Source organism: Chiloscyllium plagiosum, unplaced genomic scaffold (assembly GCF_037043375.1).
Source record: "Chiloscyllium plagiosum isolate Xiang-an unplaced genomic scaffold, Cpla_swu_hap1 HiC_scaffold_2, whole genome shotgun sequence".
Classification (NCBI taxonomy): Eukaryota; Metazoa; Chordata; class Chondrichthyes; order Orectolobiformes; family Hemiscylliidae; genus Chiloscyllium; species Chiloscyllium plagiosum.
In genome coordinates this window covers 18,696,904-18,718,725 of record NW_028270140.1, presented here as the reverse complement: position 1 = coordinate 18,718,725, position 21,822 = coordinate 18,696,904, and the positions used below count along the sequence as shown (strand labels likewise).

At 42.7% G+C, this 21,822-nt stretch overlaps 1 protein-coding gene across 4 annotated transcripts in view; it reads left to right on the top strand.

Annotated features, from left to right (window-relative positions):
- Positions 1–21,822, top strand: part of LOC122564950 (A disintegrin and metalloproteinase with thrombospondin motifs 3-like) — a 267,936-nt gene that overhangs the window by 193,887 nt on the left and 52,227 nt on the right. For all 4 annotated transcript variants that reach the window (XR_015759635.1, XM_043720492.2, XM_087995042.1 and 1 more), the window contains 3 exons: positions 7,232–7,337; positions 15,622–15,765; positions 19,582–19,714. Coding sequence is in view for 3 of the 4 variants with exons in the window: in XM_043720492.2 (XP_043576427.2) it covers positions 7,232–7,337; positions 15,622–15,765; positions 19,582–19,714 (383 nt within the window). In the remaining variant the exon portion in view is untranslated. The remainder of the gene's footprint in view (positions 1–7,231; positions 7,338–15,621; positions 15,766–19,581; positions 19,715–21,822) is intronic.

Here is a 21,822-nt window from a genome sequence, read left to right as displayed (position 1 = left end):
TGAGCTTGGCCCCATGTTTTCTTCACATCTCAACCTTTGCTCTCCAGAAACATGCATTAATGTTCCAAAAATTCCGTTATACTGAATACGTCAATGTGCTGGGCATTGGACTCCTACTGCTTCAAGGTTTAAAGACCAAATTAATCACTGGTCAGACCTTAGCTGGAGTATTGTATCCAATTCTGGGGATCACGCTTTAGAAAAGAAGGCAATGACTTGGGCAGGGTTGCAGACATTTGTCAGAATGTGTACAGGAATAAGAGAATTTAGATATGCAGAGAACAACAGGATGTAAAAAGAGGTACAGGGAGGAAGAGCTAGCAATTCTGCTCATTGAGCATGCTTCACTCTGCAATAAGACTGTCGTAAATCACATCACAATCTCAACCACAACTTCCCTCTTCCCCACATAACCCTCGCACACAGGTCCCTCCACATTTCACACCTGCCATGACTCTTAAGCCTCAGAAGAGAAGATTCTGCCCAATCTGTTATTCCACACAATTGCCAACTCCTGAACTGTCAAGATTTAGTGGATTGATGACAGTGAACGCTGACAGCTACATCGATGAAATTGGGGGCATTATATTGTCTTCCTCTGATATTTTAAAGTTCTTTTTCTACATTACATGATAAACCCAGTGTTAATGTTTCAAACTGAGCTGGGACAGTGGAGACACATCGGGCACTTCAATGTCTAATGAGTCCTCAATCAATTTTTGAAAAGAAAACCATATAAAAAAGGAAAATCGCAATATCAAAATGTTTAACAAGGTCGGATCTAAGACATATAATTGCAAATATTCCCTCATGACAGGAAATGCTAAAGCTCCTGTGTGCTATATTAAACAGGCTCTATTTCATTAACATTTATAACTAGTAACCAGAAATAGTCAGAGTGAGGTGCCATCAATCGAAACTGCTGTCCTTTGAGCACTGTGTTCTCACTCCAAACCCCAAAATGCCAATTCTCACAAAAATACAAAGGACAGATCCTTTTTTTTATTGATTACAAAATGCTAAAGGACCAGAGATTTATAACTGTCTCACAGTGTAAATCATTCCATATGTCTGCGCTGGGCAACACGGGGAAATTCCTTGCTTCCTGTGTTACATTCCCACCAGTCAACCAACCATAACGATTTCCATTTGGAGATACTGAACAACATTCAGTCCCAAATATTTTATGCCAGATCAGCTGAAAGGATGTTCCTGCTCACATCTACGAGTTCTTAGTCTGGATCTATTGTACAGCAAAGCGAGCATTTGTACCAAACCCAGAGACAATCTCAGAGGTTGCACTAACCTCGTCACCACAAAGGTGCTCAGGGCAAGGCCAACAGGGCCAATAGTGCCACTTCCTGTGTGGCCTCTGACTGACCCAACTATGGCCACAGTTCCTAAACTTTAATGCTCACTGCTGTGGCTTCACAGCATTGCTGTTCCCTGGCGTATTCCCCAGGCTCAGCACTCATTACTGCCATTGTTTCAGCCTTCGTCCTCACTGTCCCAGTCTTCAAACTGTGGCCCTGTGTCTATCACTGTGACTGAAAAATGCCACAAAAATTTACATCATCTTGCCTTGCAGTTTCAATCCCTGTGTCCTCTGCTCCCTCTGAGTATTCTCAGCAGTCTTTCTTTCACTGGCAGGGAAATATTTGGCAGGAGATATTTGTCTTAGAGGGAGTGCAGCAAAGTGTCAGATGCATTGTCTGCTCTTTAACCTTATTGAGGCCCTTAAATAACCAATGAATCCCCATTTGAAGTCCTCATTCTCTCCTGTCAGTATTTATCCACAGCAGGGAAGCACAGCAGTATGCGCTATTTGGACTGGATACTATCTGATCCTTGCTACAGCCAGCCAGGATAATAGAAGCATTCTGTTGATTGAGATCATAAAATGGATGACAAACACAAAAGAAAATTGGTGAGGGGTAGGGAATGGAGGACATTTTGAACAGGTGGCTGGTCCAAAATGCTTCAGTATATGTCCTAATGACATTGAAATTTCCAATGGCTTTGAAATCACACCTTTCATCACTTACTCCTCACTCACCACTTGTGCCCATTGGGCGAGGACCATGCTACACTTCTCCCTCCTGGTCCAAATCCAACCCGAAAGACTCCGTCCATGATTGACTCTTTAACATTCCCAGACAAAGAAGGTGCATCACCTACATCCTAAGAATAAATTGGAGAAAGGGAAATAATTCAGTATTTTTAAAGGGAGGTGGAGTCGTGGAAGGGTATGATTACTAAAGGATGGATACAGCCAGAATCATGTACAGAACTGGATTTTCATGGATTTGGGATAACTCTTAGCATGTGATACTGGGGATTGGTATTACAAGTCTCTGATATTCACCAGTGCCATTTAAAAGTGTGAGCTCTACTGGATTATGAACCTCATAACCATCAAGAATGTGTTATGAATTGGCCTGCTCTATTCAGGGGATAGGCCTCCATAATGTACATAGCAAAGTGATATGTTTCAAAGGATACAGCATCTTATTGGTGTCATGATCTTAGTTTGGATGAGAGAACCAGGTGAAAAACTCAGAAATCTTACGCATACCCTTCATGCCAAGCTATGCTTCACATTTACCAGTCTTCATTGAGAACTCAGATGACCGTATAATTGTTCAAATAACTCTGACAGAAGGAAAACACGGTCTTACAGTTCCAGCTGTCTGATTTATTCTGTAAATGATACAGTGTTTATTTACACAAAATAAAGAGAGTTCAAGTACTTACAATTTCTCCCACGATACTTTAAAAAATCTGGCCAATCATCCCTTTAATTGGATTTTAGTAGTTTTTTTTTAAGAAAATGGAAATTGATGAATGAATGACAGCCTTTTGGTAACACATTTTTAACACATCCTCTTCTGACTATAGAGTTAATTGGTTCCATATAGTGGGTGAATGGTATGGAAGTTCTAGCTTGGAAAGATGAGGCCAGTGGTGGGTAGGGGGAATAGCTTCCTTTGAAAATTATGGCAGACTAGGGTAGGTGGGTGGAAGGTCCACATAGTGATGTGGGATGGCCGTGACATGTGGAATGTGGAATGAAAGTGAACATGCACCAAGGATGAGGATGAGGGAGTTTTCTTTTTTTATAGATTTTGATTGGGTTGATATCCCTCAGCACCAAGGTTTTAAGCAGTCCACCTCAGTAACTGTCAGCCCTTATGGCTGCCTCCAAACCTGTTCAGCCGGCCTGACTGCTGCCTGCAGCTTTGCTCCCATACTGAAAGTCATACCTTCCCAAAGTGAGCAGTTATTATGAATAGAATTTAATAGAATTAAATTCCCTGGTCATGGTAAATTAGATCTACAGTGGGCACTCAGATTAGTTGATGGTGGGAGGGAACCTCCATCCCGATCATGTCTGAGGTAGGAAGACCGGTGGACAGCCATCTCACCCATCCATCTTATTAAGGCTTTGAACTGGCAATGCATGCTCACTTAAGAACGTCCCCCCACTGCCACTGTTATTAGCTTAGAAGTGACTGGGGGTTGGGTTGTTGCTATCAATGCAGTGAGCATGTTGGCAACACACTACAAGCAAACCTTAATATGTTTGCTAATGGGTTCCTCAGAGGAGTGGATGTACCTCATTCAATGGCAGAGCCTATCTGAGGGACATGGCATTGGAAAGGTTGTGAGGGTTTGGGGGTCCTGATGAAACCCCGACCCAGGCTTTGATGCAAACTCCCCTCGCTCTCGCCCTGAACACCGTGGCATGCTCTCGTCATTTATCCGACCCTCCTCCTTGATCCAAGTGGGTGTCATACCTACAGCAGCCACTGCCTGCCCAGTGGTGCTGCTGACCAAGAGAAGAGTAACTGCCCTTTGCTGAGGTAGGAACTCACCTTTGCTCTCCGAGTCATCGATTGCCCAGCCTCTGGCCTATCAAGTGCCTGAGTGCCCCACGGTTTGGTGACCTGTCCAAAAAGAGATAGCTCATGGCTCCTGCCATGTCTCCAGCTGACAGCCGAAATCTTTGTCCCTTCCACTAAATCCAGCCCCAACAGGAGAAAGGGAAAGGTCATAGGTGTTGACAATAGACTAAACATATCATGGGTACTGGGGAAGAGGGCAGGGAGGAGAAAGTGCAACTCTTGGATGGTAAACATTGCATGTGGATAGAGATTATGGGGTGAGACTTGGAGGTGAACTCGGGATTTCACTGACTCTATGCAGATCGAGAAAAACCTGCAGGTTTTTAAAAAAAATACAAATGCTGCAGATGCTGGAAACCTGAAAAACAAACAGAAAATGTTCAGCCGGCAAGCAGCAACTGTGGAGGCAAATGGCATTGAGGGTTCAGCTCGATGACCCTTCATCTGAATGTTAACTTTATTTCTCTCCACAGAGGCTAAGTATTTCTATAACTTTTTGGTTTTATTTCAACAATTTTATTGACTGATTTGTAGGACCTGGGCAGTGCTTGTTGATTTTAAGAAATTGATGGTTAGTCTTCTTATCAAACCACTGCATTCTGTGCAGTGAAGGTTCTGCAATGGTCTGTCAGATATTCAGTTCCAGAATTTTGAATTGGTGTCTTAGAGTCATAGAGATGTACAGCATGGAAACAGACCCTTCAATTCATTCGTCCATGCCAACCAGATATTCATTGTCTACAGGAATACTACCAGAAGACTGGAGGATAGCAAATGTTGTTCCCTTGTTCAAGAAGGAAAGTAGAGACAACCCTGGAAATTATAGACCTGTGAGCCTTTCTTTGGTTGTGGATAAAGTGTTGGAAAGGGTTATAAGAGTTAGGATTTATAATCTTAAGTTGATTAGGGATAGTTGGTTTGGTGAAGGGTAGATCGTATCTCCCAAACCTTATTGAGTTGAGGGTGGATGAGGGTTAGGCGGTTGATGTGGTGTATATGGATTTCAGTAAGTTGTTTGATAAGTTTCCCCATGGTAGGGTATTGCACAAAATACAGAGGCATGGAATTGAGGGTGATTTAGCTGATTGGATCGGAAATTGGCTAGCTGAAAGAAGACAGAGGGTGATGGTTGATGGGAAATATTCATCCTGGAGTTCAATTACTAGTGGGGTACCGTAAGAATCTGTTTTAGGTCCACCGTTGTTTGTCATTTATATAAAAGACCTGGATGAAGGCATGGAAGGATGTGTTAGTAAATTTGCAGATGACACTAAGGTCAGTAGAGTTGTGGATAGTGACGAAGGATGTTGTAGGTTACAGAGAGACATAAATAAGCTGCAGAGCTGGGCTGAGAGGTGGCAAATAGAATTTAATGCGTAAAAGTGTGAGGTGAGCTAATGGTAAGATTCTTGGTAGTGTGGATAAGCAGAGAGATCTCAGTGTCCAGCTACATAGATCCTTGAAAGTTGCCACCCAGGTTGATAGGATTGTTAAGAAGGCATACAGTGTGTTACCTTATATTGATAGAGGGATTGAGTTTTGGTACCATGAGATCATGCTGTAGCTGTACAAAACTTTGGTGTGGCCGCACTTGGCGTACAGTTCTGGTCACCGCATTATTAGAAAGGATGTGGAAGCTTTGGAAAGGGTTCAGAGGAGATTTACTAGGATGTTGCCTGGTATGGAGGGAAGGTTTTACGGGGAAAGGCTGAGGGAGTTGAGGCTGTTTTTGTTAGAGAGAAGAAGGTTGAGAGGCGATTTAATTGAAACATATAACATAATGAGAGGGTTAGATAGGGTGGACAATGAGAGCCTTTTTTCCTCAGATGGTGATGGCTAGCACAAGGGGACATAGCTTTAAATTGAGGGGTGATATATACAGGACAGATGTCAAAGGTGTAATTTCTTTACTCAGAAGGTTGTAGGGGCACGGCACGGCCTGCCTGCAATAGGAGTAGACTCGCCAACTTTAAGGGCATTCAAATGGTCATTGAATAGACATATGGATGAGAATGGAATAGTGTAGGACAGATGGGCTTCAGATTGGTTCCACAGGTCAGCACAACATCGAAGGCCGAAGGGCCTGTACTGCGCTGTACTGTTCCATGTTCTATATTCTATGTTCTATATCCAAACCTAATCTAGTCCCACTTGCCAGCATCCAGCCCATATCCCTCCAAACCCTTCTTATTCATACACCCATCCAGATGCTTTTTAAATGTTGCAATTGTATGCACCTCCATCACTTCCTCTGACAACTCATTCCATATATGTACTACCCTCATCGTGAAAAAGTTGTCTCTTAGATCTCTTTTATATTTTTCCCCTCTCACTGTAAACCTACGCCCTTTAGTTCTGGATTCCCCCACCTCAGGGAAGAGACTTTGTCTACTTACCCTATCCATGCCCCTCATGATTTTATAAACCTCTATAAGGTCACCCTTCAGCCTCTGACGGTCCAGGGAAAACAGTCCCAGCCTGTTCAGCCTCTCCCTGTAGCTCAAATCCTCCAACCCTGGCAACATCCTGTAAATCTTTTCTGAACCCTTCCAAGTTTCACAACATCCTTCTGATAGGAAGGAGACCAGAATTGCACACAATATTCCAACAGTGGCCTAACCAATGTCTTGTACAGCCGCAACATGACCTCCCAACTCCTGTACTCAATACTCTGACCAATAAAGGAAAGTACACCAAGCGCCGTCTTCACTATCCTATCTACCTACGACTTTACTTTCAAGGAGCTATGAACCTGCACTCCAAAGTCTCTTTGTTCAGTAACATTCCCTAGGACCTTACCATTAAGTGTATAAGTCCTGCTAAGATTTGCTTTCCCAAAATGCAGCACCTCAAATTTATCTAAATTAAACTCCACCTGTCACTCTTCAGCCTAGTGGCCCATCTGATCAAGATCCTGTTGTAATCTGAGGTAACCTTCTTCGCTGTCCACTACACCTCCAATTTGATGTTATCTGCAAACTTACTAACTATTCCGCTTACGCTCACATCCAAATCATTTATATAAATGACAAAAAGTAGTGGACCCAGCACCGATCCTTGTGCCACTCCAGTGGTCACAGGCCTCTAGTCTGAAAAACAACCCTCCACCACCACCCTCTGTGTGATTACATTTGCTCTGTGGAGTTACAGATATGCTACGGATTATATCGGCATCGTAGTAATGAAGACAAACGCTGGTAACATTACCTAGACATTTAGAGAAAAAGTCAAACTAGATTTTCAATTTACGTGGACTCATCTATCCTGTCAGTTTTGTTGTGTGTTATTAACTTGTTGGTTTTCATTGTCTTTCTGACCTTCTGCAGGGTACGCTCCAGTGACTGGAATGTGCCACCCAGTTCGCAGTTGTACTCTAAACCATGAGGATGGCTTCTCTTCAGCGTTTGTAGTTGCTCATGAGACTGGTCATGTGTAAGTTCTGAACAATTGCATAAAAAATCCCAGTGCTTTGGAATTCATTGTCACCTACACAGTTGATCAACATCAGGTCACTGAGGGTATATAGGCTTCAAGCTAAATGGGGCTGCATATGTCGACCACTATTACCTGTTCCTTTTCTGCTGCTTCTGTTTGTTCTGGAATGCTGACCTCCTCTCTGTCACTGACACTGATAGTGCTGTAGATAACTAGAAAGGCAATTCCGTTAGCAGACCCTCTTTAATTGCACTTCCAGGACTCACCACCTTAATATGGAAAATAGAAATCAAGATTTTGCATTTGTAAATAATCAAACATTTCTTCAGGCCATTCGAAGCATGTTACAACCAATAGATTGCAAGGCAATGGGAAAAGAGTGGATGAGACCAATGAAATGAAATGAGATGAAAACTAATTGGATTGCTTTTCCAAAGTGTTGGCACAGTAGAGTGGACCAAATTGGTCTCATTCATGCTGTATAATTCTGTAATGATCATATTTGAAGTGGGGTCTGGTTATTGTGCATAGACATAAATCAGCCAGTTTGCTCAGAGCAGTCCACAAACAGTACAAGACAGAATATTCAGCTAACCTGGCTGCATAGGAATAGCCGTCAGAGCCACAAAAAGGTCAATGACCGTATCTGCTTTGCCAGGCCACACACACATACACACCCACCAGGATACCTCGCCATCATTTGCCCACCTGGACCAGTACTAACACCGCCTGCATAACCACTTGCACCTCACTCAGGTCCCCCTTTTTTCTCAGTGTAGGAAAAGACAGCCTTGGCAGGACAGAGACAGATGTATTGTTGGGGTAGTGCCTAACCTTTGGTTCCTCGCCCACTACAAGGAGAGAATTCTGGCTCTCACAAGCAAAGATTGAGGGGTGGCACTATAAGAATGCCACACTCTGCTTTGAATGGTGCTATAGGATCTATCACATGAGTCAAATGGATCTCAGCTAGTAAAATGTTCATTCTCATTTCTGTCAATTTTTTTTCAAGCGCACATTTATCTGCCCAACATGTTAGTTCTGTCACTGGGGTTTTGGGAATCTGTATGGAATGGAGCCCGTTGGCATTGGAGGCTTGGTTGGGTGACCCTGCCACCCCCAGGGGAGCTTGAGTCTGGGTGGCCCTCAAATAGCAGCTGCAAGTTGATCCTCCTTGACTTGAACCTCCAAGGGGTGGGGTGGGATGAAGGTGGAAGGACCGGTCACCTCTGGAGTATCCTGAGTGGAGAATTCTGAGGGACCTCCTCATCTACCTGGGTGCCACCTGGCACCGCCCTGCCTGTTTGTGAGCAATGGTATCTAGAGTACATGCCTGGTCGCCAAGCCCTGATAACATTTTCTCCTGCCTGGGGCCGAGTAGGTACCTGCTACCCGGGGCAGTATTCAGAGTGCCAGCAGCCTGGGCTGTTTCTTCCCCAGCCAGCTTTCTAGCTGTTACAGTGAGGGTCTTCCCAGCTTGTGTTCCCACACTCATGTGGCCTAATGTGCCTACTGAGCTGTCTGTCAGTATCTGGGCTGGGGAGGTGGGGTGCAGGAGGCAGTCTCGCCAATGCTTCCTCTGAGGCCTCTGTACTCTTGTCATTTGAGTTCCAGGACAGTGCTTAAGGGGCAGGCCTTTCTCTGCAGAGGTCATGATGGCTGGCTGTATCTGCAAGACCCAGTTGGGAGAGAAGGCATGATGTTCAATGCTTAGAAGTGGCTTGCAAAGAACACCACTGACAGAGGGATTAATAGACAATAGACAATAGGTGCAGGAGTAGGCCATTCTGCCCTTCGAGCCTGCACCACCATTCACTATGATCATGGCTGATCATCCTCAATCAGTATCCTGTTCCTGCCTTATCTCCATAACCCTTGATTCCACTATCCTTGAGAGCTCTATCCAACTCTTCCTTAATTCTTCTGTGTCAGTCACAGTGGAGTAAAGAGTGGGCATTAGGTGGTGGGTGAGGGCTTCTTCTGCCCCGCCCCTCCTCAGGCGTGGTCCCAGAGTTTGCTTGTGAGAGCCAGAATTCTCACCTTATAGGGGGTGAGGAACCACATGTTAGGTACTGTCCCATTGAAATGTCTCGCTCTGCCCTGCAATGGGTTGTCTTCTCCTGTATTGAGACAAAGGGGGGACTTGAGTGAGATGCAAGTGGGTATGCAGGGGCTGTTAGCATTAATGCAGGTGGGTGAAAGATGGTGTGGTATTCTGATGGGGAGAGAGAGAGAGAGAGTGTGTGTGTGTGTGAGAGAGGCATGGGTACAATAGCAGAGATACAGTGACTGTGTGATAGCTGAGAGAAAGGTGTGGCACTTTGTCTGGCAAAGCAGATGCGGTCATTGACCTTTTTGTGGCTGTGCTGGCTATTCCTACACAGCCAGGTGATGAGACTGGTGGTGTGGCCTTTTCTGCTGGCTTTCCTGGAAAAAGACTCCTTTGCACCACACCTTCCAAAAGGACATTCTGCTCCCTGTTGGAGGATCATGGTGTCATCTTCCCCTTCTCCACCATCTTTTGATGCTGTCTGTCAGTCAGCGGGACAATTTCAGAATAACAGCGCACAGCAGCCTGCTCGAGAATGTCAGGGATACATAGATCTTTCTGTGGTTATCTGGTGAGTGGAGATTTGGTTTGCGAGTGGTGTATGGTAAGGTTACACCAGAATCAGACATGAGGGCGTGATGGCTGCAGGCTGGGTCATTTATGAGGGTGAGTTTCATAAAATATGGCGAGAGAACTTGCTATGCCTTGTGATAATCCACCAAAAAACACTTAACACAATGTGGACTTAGCCAAAAAAATGTAAGAAGAATCAGCCCAAAACCTGTGGAGCAGCTTTACTGGGGAGTTAACCTACAGCGTATACTCAGTGAGGAAAAAGGCCAGTGCTCCAAGTGCAGTTTGGAAGTGTTGCAACCCTGCCAGAGGTATCATCTTTCAGTTGGGATGTTATACTGAAGCCTAGCTGTCCTCTCAGGTAGGAATGGAAGATTGGAGAGGGAGGAGAAGTGTTCCTCTGGTGTCCTGGCCAACACTTATCTCCAACCAACATCTAAAAGCACGCTATCTAATTATTCATTTCACTGATGTTTATGGGATTTTGTAGTGCTAATTTAGCTGCTGCATTTCTTACATTCAAACAGTGACTACACTTTCAAAACGTTTAGATACCCTGAGGTTGTGAAAGATGCAAAGTACAACTTCTTTATCTCTCCTTTATGCAAATTTTCAATGTACACCTCATGAACTCTAGGCAATTTAACCTTATGTATACAACTTTAAAAAACATATTTACCCACGCTTCCTGCAGCTGCTTCATGAACATAATGATACTTAAATAAATATTTAGTCTTGTTCACTTCTAATTTAAGTTGCTTTCCGAAAGATTATTAGTGTGCATAGTTGGGAACTGCTCACGACATTGGGTAGCAAGATTCCACCAATAATCCTGAACCATCACAATCTCTTTCATTTCAGACTACATACTGTTCTGCTGTGATGATCCTCCGTAAATATACTTCACCAGTTCTTCTTTGGCTGCCTTGTCTCCTTTAGTTGTCTGTTGCCATCCATTCAATTGTCACTATGGCTTTTATATATGTCTGGGAGATTAAATACATGTAATGCCAGTCTTAATCAATTTTCTGTCCCAGTGTCCTGTGTGTGCCTCTGCTCACCTCTCTTCTTGGTGATTTTGTCTCACCAAGAGATACCGCAGGATCTCATGTAGCCAACACTGGTGAAAGATGCACAACTTGGGTGATACGTTTGCCGTCTGTTCCATGAATTGCTGGCATGGATTGTTATCGGTATTACAATGGCTTTACAGAGTCACAACATGAATGGGCTTACCGAGTCATGTTGACGTAAGTGCAGTCTCTGGAAGACTGATGCTACTTTGGTGATTCTTGTGTAGATGTCAATCTCTACCCCAAATTCTCTGGAGTTGTGCTTCGAAGCAGCTGGGGTGGCCCTGTTGCTGTCCAATCACCATTGCCTTTATCTTTGCCCACTTGATGCATAGGCCAACCTTGATGCCATTACTCTCAAGCCTTGGAGCGTGCATAATCCTTCAGTATTCAGGCTAACGTCATCTGCAGAATACAGGTCCCTTAGCCAGTTGTTTGAAGACAGGATGCAAACTTTTGCACCTGCCATTACTTTCCTCGTGCCTTTGAGCCCAGGTCAAAATGTGTAAAGGTTAAATTTTGGAAATGCAAGGAGCTTCCACTCTGTACAGTGTGCGAGTTCTTTGTGAGAGTCTATTATAATGCAAACAGCAGACATGAAGAGATTAGGAGAGAAATCAAAAGCAATCAGCAAAACAAAGAAGAACTATGAAATTAAATTATTAAGGAATGTAACGTAGAATAGCAAAATATTATACATACATGTAAATAAAATGAATAAATAAGGAGAACAGGATAAAATTACAGACAGAAGTATTGAGAGCACAAATATATTAAGTAATTACTTTGCTTCAATGTTTGCAAAGAAGACAGTTAAAAATCACACAACACCAGGTTATAGTCCAACAGGTTTAATTGGAAGCACACTAGCTTTCGGAGCGACGCTAGTGTGCTTCCAATTAAACCTGTTGGACTATAACCTGGTGTTGTGTGATTTTTAACTTTGTCCACCCCAGTCCAACACCGGTATCTCCAAATCATGACTGCTAAGAAGACAGATTAGGTAAACAAGATATGGGAACATGACAGTAGCAATTACATAATCAAACTTAGAATAAAGAGGAGACACAAAGATCAAACTCAGAGAATACAATCCCTGGTTTGTACAGATTGTATTTGCGTATTTTAAATAAGTTTAGAGACACTATTGCACATATTTAACAATTAGTTCGGAAGGGTGTAGTGCAAGAGAACTGGCATATACCAAATGTTAAGGACACAGAATATGTTGAGAGAACAAGCAGACCATATCCATGGTAGAAGACATAATGGAATCCCTACTAAAGAAGAAAATAGAAGAGCATACGAAAATGAAAAATGTAATAATTAATAAGCAACATGGTTTTCAAAAAGAAAAGCTTTGCTTTATCAGTTTCATTAACTTCTTTGAAGAGGTAAAAGAAAAGACCATTAAAGGCAATGCAATGAATGTAAGTACGTAGGTATCCAAGAGATAGGTAGGTGTGTAGGTATACAGCTAGATAGATAGATAGATAGATAGAAATTTACTATTAATTGTATTTGTAAAAATACAATAAAATGTATATATCTCCACAAAAACAGTACAATTTCTTCAAACACCTGCCACATAATAAGAATAATGAATTACTGTACTGAGTTAGTAACAGATTGAATAGTCTGCTGGCTTGAAAGCATAGTGCAGGAATAAATGGTAGTTCTCAGGATAACAGAACATGAAAAGTAATGGCCGTAAAGAATAATACCACATTTGCTGTTGTTCACAATTTATATTAATAATTTGAACTTTGGAATTAAGAAGGCTATTTCTCAACGGCACTGAGTTTGGAGGGGAGTGATGGTCAATATTGAGAAAGACATCATCAAGCTGTAAGAAATCATTAATAAGCATACAGAATGAGCACATAATTGGCTAATGAATTTCAAAGGGATTTCTGTGCAACATTCCTGCCCAGAACTTAACTCCTGAAGTGAAGAATAAATAAAATGAGGCTGAAATTAGGCACCATTATGGGGTCCTTGGAGACACTGCTGGTTGAGGTGTAGCAAAGCAGAATACAGATAGGTAGAACTGAAGCACATTCTTCTTGAGGCTCAGGATGCTTGGGTGGAGGGCCCAGATCAGTCAGTGCAAATGTGTTGGACTGAAGAACAAATGAGTAAAGAATTTGTTTAAGGTCAGTTTTATGGTACACTGTTCATGACATGGATTGCCACCGAGCAAGAGCACAAATGAAAGACATTGGACCCTAACGTGTCTTTTTCCGAATTATGGCCAAGTTTTTCCCAGCCTATGAATGAGATTGACAATGGCAAGTAAGTTGGGAGAATCACATGAGATGTCAAGTGTGGTGATTCCTCCATCAAAGCAAAAGGTTGCATTTTCCAAACAAGTGTTGATGAGAGAGAGAGAGAGATGAGATTCTTGCTACTGAGCAGCGAAGGGCTGATTAGCATATAATAACATCTCATTACTATGTCATCTCCCCTCTTTGAAATGCAGTTTCCCATTCTCCCATGCATCAGATAGATACTGGATGGTGACAGTTGAGGTGGGAGTGCTCAGACAGAATACATATTTTAGTTACAGTGTAACCAGAGTTTAGTATAACTGATTTTAGACAGCTTGGCATTGTTCTCATTGTAGAGACATTGCTGTATACAATTAGGCTGCCTTATTACAACAGTGTCTATACTTTCATTGATATTGAAGCACTTTGGGGCATCTTAAAAGGCGCTATATAGATTCAAGTCTTTCTTCCTGACATGCACCACCAGTGCTCTGCTGTATCTAATACGTTACTAATTGTTTTAATGAGTGAAATGAAGGCCTTGGCTTTCACACTGAAAAATGGGGCGAAGCTTATAGCAGTCTGATTGATGTGAGCAATAGCAAGGTTTGTGACAGAATCAGATGAGAAGCCTGACCAGACGCATCTTGATGCTGAGACGTCTTGCCCATCTTTTACACTTGTCATAAGCAGTGAGATGAGATTGACATTGGGCAGTGGGAAATTGCCAATTCATAGTGATTAGTGCTTGTTATGGTTCTTGTTGACATTCATGCTTGCCTCATTAATAATCTAGTTGTCTCCTTACCAAACCTGAGCGACAAAGTAGACACGGAACAGGACAGGATGCTTGGCTGGTTGGACTTGCTGCTTATGCCAAATGATATCCTTGTTGAAAACCCGGCACCAGTATCTTAGGGGACCCTCCATGGGAACCATCCACACAGCCATTTCCATTTGACACATGCCAGCCTGAAAAAAGTCCTACGGCATATTTCTCATCCATGTATGGCACAGCATTTCAATGTTGCATCTTGCAGCACACCCAGCTTGTAGACTGGGCTGATCTGCATCTCTGGGTTCTTGCTTGCTGCTGTACCTCTCACTCATTCTGAGATTACCGGTATTTTTGAACTTACCCCCCCCCACCCCCGGGGCACCAGCGATATCAGTCTCATATTGCTGCTGCCTTGCTGTAATGTTTAACCTAAACACAAGGACAGGAATCTTGTCACAGTTGGCAGCAGGTCTCAGCCCAGTCAAGGGAAGTAGCCTTTGTTCAAGCAATCCCGACAGTGTAAGTCAAAGGCAACCTCTAATACCAGGCCCAAATTGGTGAGGCCCAGAGTCAGGATTGTCTCTACACATAGGGCAAAGAGCTGAACGAAAGGGAGCGCATTATTCATCTTGACTCTTTCTGCCCTATTGTGGCTGCTTTTCCCCCTGGAATGAGAAAGAGAGGTGGGTACTATTGAAGATGATATTGGGTGGCACAGATACTGCTGTTAGTGCAGGTTTGGAGGTGTCCCAAGCGAGTGAGTAGGCAGTTCAGAGGGCATGCAGGGTTGGTGATGTTGGGGATTGGGCTGGAGGAGAGCAAGTCAGGAAGATATTGCAGGCATTAGTGAGAGTGGTGGAGCATGAGCCTTGGTAGGAGGTCAGTACCGTAGCAGAGATAGAGTGATATGGTGGCACTTACACTGGCACAGGGGAGATGGTCATTGACCTTCCTCCTGCAGTGGTGGGCATTCCTCTAGATAGTTGCGTGCTTTATCTGAATGGAAACCATGGACCAATGTGACATAGTTTGACATCATTAGCTCCACTGCTTGTACTGGAACAAGAGGAAGTCCTGCCTCTGCCCTTTCAGCAAGAACTCCTGGTCCCTGCCTGTTCAGTGGGATGCGGAAATCCCCCTGTTTGGCACACCCGAAACAAGTATCAGGAACTGTGCAGGGCAGCTCCAAACTGACAGCGCTGGGCCGTGTGCACGACGGGCCTTTAAAGATGGCAGCAGTGCCGGGAATGCTGGTCAATCCAGGGATATCCTCCAATCGTGTAAAACACATGCTATGCTCATTGTAAAGTGTCAAACTAGATAATGTGCCGGGGTCCTGGATGGACAACCATCTGACTCAGAGGAAAAGGTATTGCTTACAGAGACAGGAATACAGCAGTGGTCATTGGCCAACTGGGAATGTCAGCATTCTAATTCATCTTTAACCTTTTCAACAAAGCAATGTGATCAGTTTTTTTAAAAACATGTTGTAGGACTGTTTCCCTTTTCTAACAAAGCTCTCTTGACACTCTCGTAGCCTGGGAATGGAACACGATGGCCAAGGAAACCGGTGTGGAGATGAAACCAGCATGGGAAGTGTCATGGCACCCTTGGTCCAAGCTGCATTTCACCGTTTTCATTGGTCTCGGTGCAGTGGACAAGAGCTCAAGCGATACCTTCAGTGAGTACAACAGGCTGCCATTAGCTTGAATTTATTTAAAAAAACTCTTCCTTCTCTTGATCCTGCAAAGGGAGTGATCATATGGTGCTTGGGGTTCAGCATCTACAATGCCCATTCCTGAAGAAATAGTCTCTACTTAGTGTTGGATTAATCTCTTAATATTGTCGCTAACAAATAGTGGTAGACATTATCCTTCCTATCTAGATTAGAGTGGTGCTGGAAAAGCACAGCAGGTCAGGCAGCATCCAAGGAGCAGGAAAATCGACTTTTCGGGCAAAAGCTCTTCATCAGGAATAGAAGCAAGGTGCCTGCAGAGTGGAGAGGTTTTTACCTATTATCATTCCTATTCCTGAGTTGCAAAAAAGTAAATACAATAAAGAAGGCCAATGGAGAGCTACCTTGAACATCAGAATATCAGAGCTAAGAGCAGGCATCTCAGCCTTAACTCCACTTTCCTGCTGTCCTCCATAACCCTTCAACCTATAAATAATTAAAAATTTGTCCTCCACCTCCTTAAAATTACTCAATATCCCAGCATCCACTACACTCTGGGATACTGAAGTCCATAGATCCAGGAACCTTTGAGAGAAATAATTTCTCCTCATCTCTGTTTTAAATCTGCTTACCCGTATCCTAAAGCTGTGCTCCCTCATTCTAGGTTGCCCCAATGAGGAAACATCCTCTCTATGTCTACTTTATCAATCTCCTCTACCATCTTATATACTTCAATTAGATCTCCTCTCCTTCTTATAATCTCCAGACAGTTTAGTGCTAAACTGCTTAATCTCTCTTCATAAGACAAACTCGTCATCTCTGGAATCAATCTAGTGAACCTCCTCTGAACTGCCTCTAATGCAACTACATACCTCCTCAAGTAAGGGGACTGTAATTGTACACAACATTCCAGCTGCAGTCTCGCTGATGCCTTATATAATTTCAACAATACTTCCTTACTTTTATACTCTATTCCTTTAACAATAATTGCCAAAATTCCTCTTGCCTTCCATATCATTAGTGTGTATGATGATTAAAAATGTCTACCTTCCCATATGCAAATTAAAAAGTGCAAAGAACATCTTCAAACTATGTCCAATATCTTGTGTATTGTTAATCTGTCTGGTTTCTAACCCATTATTCCACACATCTTGCATGATCCCTTTATTCAGAGCAAAATTTCTACTTTCCATTGTCGATAGAACACAGAAGCAACAGGAAAGCAAAGCACACATTAATTAGGGTGTTACCAAGGTTGAGTGCCTATAGTTACAAAAAGTGACCTGAATAATCAGGATCTTTCTCATTATGGACATGATGTTTAACATTGATTAGACCACTTGTTTTAGCACTGCGTGCACTTCTGGGTGCCCTGTATTCGAAAGAACAGAGAATGCACAGTGTTATAAGGATCTACAAAGGCTATAAAATCATGAGGGGTATGGTTAGGGTAAATAGACAAGGTCTTTTTCCTGGGGTGGGGGAGCATTAACGGCCCAAAGGTGACAAATTACAATCAGGAGAAGTTTTGAACCATTTTTACTGGAGCATTGAAAGATAATAGCAAATGTACTGGAGGTTCTTAAAATGATAAATAGTTTTGATAAAATAGCGAGGGAAAAATTAGATTGGTGAAGAAATTAATTTTCCACTGAGAGCATAGTGAGAAAGATGTGGAAAACGTCTTTATGCTGCAGGATTTTAGAAAATGGCATTTGGAGTATATTTCAGACATGACAAATGATTGATTGGCAAATTTGCGCAGAAAATATTGACTGTGGGCCTATAATACCCAAAGCTTTCTATCCCTGAGGTGATTCTTGCTTCATGTCTGGGAGTTGTATAGACTAATTGATAGAGAATGATTGCTTTGAATGGTCAACACCTTGATTATTGTTGTAGCATGCAGCTACTTGGACAATAGAGGGCACTAGATGACCTTGGGCACGATTTTTCAGATGAGCAACTCAAGAATTAGTGAGGAAAGCATCCTTTGCTGATGCCAGCTGCCGAGCAGCTGTTTAACAATCCAGGAAAGTTAATTAACTGGAGATGAGAAGTCTTTCCACCTGAGGCCCAAACCTAGTCATTTGCTGGCTTCCTATTTATCACCGAAAGTTTCCGTCACCCTTGAGCCGTTAATGCTGGTCTTCAATTATATTTATAGAAAACATGTGAATACATTGGACAGAGTACAAAAGGTGTCTACAAGAATGGTTCTAAGGATGGGAAGTTTCAGTTAGAAGGAAAGATTGAAGTGATTGGGTCTGTTTTTGGGGAGAATGAAATTAAGTGGAGATCTGACAGAAATTTTCAGAATCATGAGAGTTCCGGATAGAATAGAGACTGTTCCTGCTTGTAAAAGGATGAGGAACAAGAAGGCACCAGTTCAAAATGATTTACAAAAGTAGCAAATGTCATAGAGCCATAGAGATGTACAGCACGGAAACAGACTCTTCGGTCGAACTTGTTCATGCTGACCAGATATCCCAACCCAATCTAGTCCCATTTGCCAGCACTTGGCTAATATCCGTCTAAATCCTTCCTATTCATGTACACATCCAGGTGCCTTTTAAATGTTATAATTGTACCAGCCTCCACCACTTTCTCTAGCGGTTCATTCCATACACGTACCACCCTCTGCGTAAAAAGGTTGCCCCTTGAGTCTCTTTTAAATCTTTCCCCTCTCACTTTAAACCTATGCCCTCTAGTTCTGGACTCCCCCACCCCAGGGAAAGGACCTTGTCTATTTATCCTATCCATGCCCCTGATAATTTTATAAACCTCTGTAAGGTCACCATCCAGCCTCCGACGCTCCATGAAAAATAGCCCCAGCCTATTCCACCTCTCCCTTTAGAGAAAGAACATTTTTACGTATTGAATGGTTTGGAATGCAGTGCCGAAGTGGAGTAGGGGCAGCTTCAATTGATGGATTCAAGAGGTAATTAGAGGGTTACTTGAACTGAAACAAAGTCATGGATTGTAGGGCACAAGTAAGAGAATGGGAAATAAGTCACAATGCTCGTTAGAGAGCCAGTGCAGAAATGATGGGTCAATTGGCTTCTTCTGCACTGTAACGATTCCACGATACTGACTATGTGGTTGTTAGTTTTTCACGTTAGATCCTCATTTTGGGCAAGGATTGTGGGCCAGCCAGCACAGATTTTACCCATCCCCTGTAAAATTGCAGATATATTGGTGTGGGCAACAGTGCAGTGGGAAGGGAAATTTTACAGCACCTTCTAGCACCTACAAAGCTACTGGTGGTGGACTGTCAAATGTTGACTCTTGCTTTTAGTTTGACTAGCTTTCTCTATGTTCATGATGCCTCCATTGCTTTAAAGCTTGGTCAGAGCTTTTGGTAATAAACAGTCTCTTATTTCATTCCTGTCACCTGCCATACACCTGAAATGTCGGATTCTACAAACATAATAGGGCTGAATCTGTAGAGTTCAGAGTGATGGCAAAAGGCATTTGCGATTGAATGCGACATTGCCAGTGCTGCTGTAGGGTAGCCCCATATCTCAGTGAACGAAGTCAAATTATTATGAAATATCAACGTCGTCCTTGCGGGAAGCTCAGGCCTACTTGAGGAAGGAGGTCCATTACCTAGTGCTTCGAACATGGTGAGCAATCATAGAGTAAACCAGTTGGAAAGCTGCAACAGACTTACACTTGTCATTGGGGATGGTTGATGCAGAATCATCCAATTGCAATGCATCCTCATGGGTTTCATCAGAGTAAATGGAAACATTTGAACGTTTGGGAAAAATAAGGCATCTAATAAACTGATCATAGATTCAGTGTCCTTTCTTCCTCCAGTTCTTATGACTGTCTGCTGGATGACCCATTTGAACATGATTGGCCCAAACTTCCTGAACTGCCAGGGATCAACTATTCAATGGATGAACAATGCCGCTTTGATTTCGGAGTGGGTTACAAGATGTGCACAGCTGTAAGTCTTGCCAACATAATTCCCAAACAATGGTAGAAGAGTTAGTTTAAAATAAAATTGAAATGCGAGATAGCAATAAACGTTGTCAGTCAAACAATCCCATGTTGAGAGATGGCCAGCTGCATCACAAAGCGTGAGATCAAACTTCAAGTTTGATTCACAGGTTTGCTTTGTGTCATCTGATCATAGTGAGCTTCACGGTTTGGGTACCATAATTGCCACAGTGATGTGGGAAGAAAGTTAATGGTACATCCTGTAACTTTACTGGAAGTGCCTTAATACAACCATTGGGACAAGACAGGAAAAGACATGATTCTGATGCTTTCTATGGTGACACTCATGTCAACACTTGTCTATCAGCTCCAAGATAGAATGAATATTTCACTGAGGCTCTATGTGGCGTTTATCTGCAGAGTCCTGTTCTTGCAAGTGCCAATTAACAGGAGAAGGTCATGCTCAAATGCAGCAAGACTTAGACAGTATACTGGCTTGAGCTCAAAAGTGGCAAGTGATGTTCACGCCATGCAAATGCCAGGCAGTGACCATCTCTAATAAGAGACAATCTGACCATTGCCCTTTGACATTGAATGGTGTTACTGTCACTGAAAACCCCACTATCAAAACGCTGGGGGTTGCCCTTGACCAGAAACTGAACTGAGCTAGGCAAATAAATACCATGACAATAAATGATGATGTGGAGGTGCCGGTGTTGGACTGGGGTGGACAAAGTTAACAATCACACAACATCAGGTTATAGTCCAACTAATTTACTTAGAAGTACAAGCTTTTGGAGCGCTGCTCCTTCATCAGGTAGCTAGTGGAGCAGGATCATAGGACACAATTTATAGTAAAAGATCAAAGTGTCATACAACTGATGATCTCTCTCTCTCACTCACATGCATGCAGACACACATATAAGTCTATGGGGTGAATTTGCATTTGCAGATTTGCACATACATTCTATTTTGTTCAAAAAGCACACAATCTGTAGGCAGTCAATCCATTTTATAAATTCCTACTTTGGAAATAGAACCAATCTGACAGACTCTAACATCACACCTTTAATGCATTGTCTGAGCTGAGATGTCACCTTTTTTATATAAAACTTTAAGTTATCTTAGGAATGTGACTTGAAAGAAGTTCTGGGATTTACATATTAATGAATTGAAACCTGCATCCCCATTCTAAGTGATTCAAGACTTAACAACAATCTAGGTTTGTACAATACATCACATCAGTTGTATGACACTTTGATCTTTTACTCCAAATTCTGTGTGCTATGATCCTGCCCCACTTGGTACCTGACGTAGGAGCAGTGCTCCGAAAGCTTGTACTTCCAAATAAACCTGTTGGACTATAACCTGGTGTTGTGTTTTTAAGCATGGCTATAAGAGCAGGAATCTTGCAGCAAGTAATTCTCTTCCTGACTCCCAAAGCCTGCCCACCATCTGCAAAGATCAAGCCAGGAATGAGATGGAATATTCCTCACTTACCTGGATGAGTGCAGCTCCAAAGACACTCAGGTAGCTTGACACCATCGAGGACAAAGCAGCCTGTTTGATCGATTTCACCTGATGAAGGAGCAGTGCTTTCAAAAGCTTGTGCAAGTGCAGCAAATAACCCTGCCGGATGATAACCTGGTGTCATGTGACTTCTGACTTTGTCCACCCCAGTCCAGTAGTGGCACCTGCACATCATTACCACAGCAGAGGGGCCTGTTCATTTCTAACTTGCACTTTTGTATATGAACAATCTCTATTCTATGATTTTTTTCTAACCCAAATTCCTTTGTGTTATGTAAAAGTCTTATTCAAGACTAAAAATAGTATTTTTAATGCAGAATGCAATTTAATGGTTGATCACTGTCAAGTTTTGAGTAAACAATCAGGCACACAAGGCCTAAGACTTTCTGTGTGCATTGATTTGTGTTAGAAAACACGATTAGTCTGAACATAAATTCAAAATAGAGACATATGGAAATATACTGAAGCAATTATTTACTCAGAGTATTCTCCACAAATGACATCCGCTAATGAGAATGCTGTCGGTAGATCATGTGTGACTATGGCTGTTTGTGACAATGTAGTGTATCAAGAGATATTCGAGGA